At 39.7% G+C, this 2,403-nt stretch overlaps 1 protein-coding gene across 1 annotated transcript; it reads right to left on the bottom strand.

Moving 5' to 3' along the window:
• Window positions 1–751: 751 nt before the first annotated feature.
• Window positions 752–1,684, bottom strand: LOC308417741 (olfactory receptor 51B4-like; the record flags this gene model as incomplete). The annotated part of the gene is made up of 1 exon (XM_080913055.1): window positions 752–1,684. One exon carries the CDS (start codon window positions 1,682–1,684, stop codon window positions 752–754), a length of 933 nt encoding a protein of 310 aa, XP_080769181.1.
• Between the last annotated feature and the right edge of the window lie 719 nt (window positions 1,685–2,403).

The following is a 2,403-nucleotide window of genomic DNA, read 5'->3' as shown; positions in this document are numbered from 1 at the left end:
TAATGAACTGGAAAAGGAACAAGGATAGGTATAAAGCAGGACTTGGAGGCAGAAAAAAGAAAATAACATAATTACACTACAATATCAAAATAATATTTTTCAAAAAAGATAAATAAGCTGACTGATTGTCCTTGGGAACCAGAGTGTGACTGTCATTAGTTAAGTAGCACTGTGAACCCACCAGGTTCTGATGGAGACTTCCAGAGTCAGGCAGAGGACCCCTCTTAAACCTGTTGTATCTGAAACAAAACAAAAATATGTGAATATGTGTGTGTATGTGTGTGCGTATGTGTGTATGTTTGTGTATATATGTATTTCATATATATATATGAAAATGTCAGAATAAAAATGTCAGGCAGAATTTAGTTTAAAGACTAATAAAACACTATCCTGTTTAAGAAAAAAGCATATTATCATCTCCCTCATTGCCTTAGCCAAGGTATTTCTATTAATTCAACGTTGCATTCTGAAAAAGTGATTTTTCTTTCCTTGGCCACAGAACCTGCACTATTCCATCTGGTAATTTTATAACTTCCTATATTCCTTTATGAAAAAAAGGTGGAGAGAAAGAAAGAAACAGAGACAGAGTCAGAGAGAGGAGACAGAGTTACTTGATTGGCTTAGCTTCTGTCTTTGTGTAATATGGAAACTTCATCCCATACTAAACAAATATTATTTAAAACAATATTTGTTTCTAATGAAGGGCCAGAAATCATAAAGAACTTGAGAGTCTATAATAAAAATTTATGTCCTACTGTGTGTGTCTGGACAGCAGACGAAGAACACTCTTCTGAATCTGCTTTGTCTTGATGCTGTAAATGATCGGGTTCATAACCGGAGGAAAGAGAAAGTAGACATAGCTCATGGTAATGTGCACCACATGGGGGGCATGCTTTCCAAACCTGTGAATGAAGGTCAGGCCAATCACAGTGATGTAAAACACCAGAACACAACTAATGTGGGAGACACAGGTATTGAGAGCCTTTGCTCTCTCCTCTCCAGAGGCGATGCCCATAACTGTCTTCAGAATGAGGACATAGGAAAAGACAATGATGAACGCATCGAGGAAGAAAGTCAGGGCAACCAAAACAACTGGATATATGCGGTTAAAGGTAATGTCAGCACATGCGAGTTTCATGACATCTTGGTGGAGGCAGAAGGCATGAGAAAGAACATGGGAACGGCAATATGGGAACCAAAAGAGGGGCAGAATTGGAGGCACAATGGACACAAAACCTCTGAGCAGTACCCCCAGCGCCATCTTCATCACCCTAGAGCTGGTAAGGATAGAGTTGTAATGCAGAGGTGTGCAGATGGCAACAAATCGATCATAAGACATTGCAAGCAAGACCCCTGATTCTATAATAGCTAGTGAGTGAATGAAGTAGGACTGAATAAAGCAGGCCTCTTGTTCAATCTCCCTCTGGTTCAGCACCAGGACACCCAGCACTGTGGGCATCGTGGTCAGTGTCATCCCAAGGTCTGTACTTGCCAGCACAGCCAAGAAGTAGTACATGGGCTCATGAAGGCTATGGTCATTCCAAATGATAAAGAGAAGGGTGCCATTACCTAAAATGATAGAGAAGTAGATGACAAAGAAAGGGATAGAGATCCAGTGGTGAATCATTTCCAAGCCCAGAAAGCCAGTTAGTAGGAAAGGAGCATCACTATTGTTGGACCACATGGTGGGATTGCAGCTAAAGATGGTTTCAGGAGCTGTCTAAGTAAGCAGCACTCTTCCTACCACCAACTCATGGTAGCACATCTTCAGTTCACTTTTCATTTCCAAATGTTCAAGTGTTTATGCATCATCATAGACTTGAATAGGCTTTTCTTTCCCTCAGCAGATCTTTGCCTAGAAGAGCAACATCAATCTCCATGAGTCAGTATTACAACTCACTATTAAGCATGTAGCCCTTAATGTTGCAATATATTTCCAACCTTTCTGCTTAGTCCTTACTGTTCAGCTTTAGATCCATTCACTCTCTTCACTTTTCGTTTCTTAATTATTTTTTTATTGTATGTGTGTGGATAGGGTGCTTGCATGTTAGGGTATGTCTCAGTACCATGTATGTAGTGGCCACAGAGGCTAGAAGAAACCATCAGATTGCCTAGAGCTAGAGTTGCAGATGACTGTGTATGGCCGGCCCTGTGAATGCTGGGAATCAAACCTCAGTCTTCTAGCAAAGCAGTTAATGCTCTTAACCAGTGACCAATCTCTCCATCCCCTTGATTCCTTCGTTATTTTATATATGCCTTCCTTCTTAAAAACCAATGAAATAACCCAAAAAGGAAAAAAATAAGAAGACTAAGCAAAATTATTTATCTAAGGTCATGAGTTCACTACTATAAAATATCTGAGTTATATTTTCAATGTAGCTACCTCAAGTACATTTAAAGAAA

The sequence above is a fragment of the Micromys minutus genome, assembly GCF_963924665.1.
Source record: "Micromys minutus genome assembly, chromosome: 2".
Classification (NCBI taxonomy): Eukaryota; Metazoa; Chordata; class Mammalia; order Rodentia; family Muridae; genus Micromys; species Micromys minutus.
The sequence above is the reverse complement of the archived record's forward strand: the minus strand, read 5'-3'. Positions and strand labels throughout refer to the sequence as shown.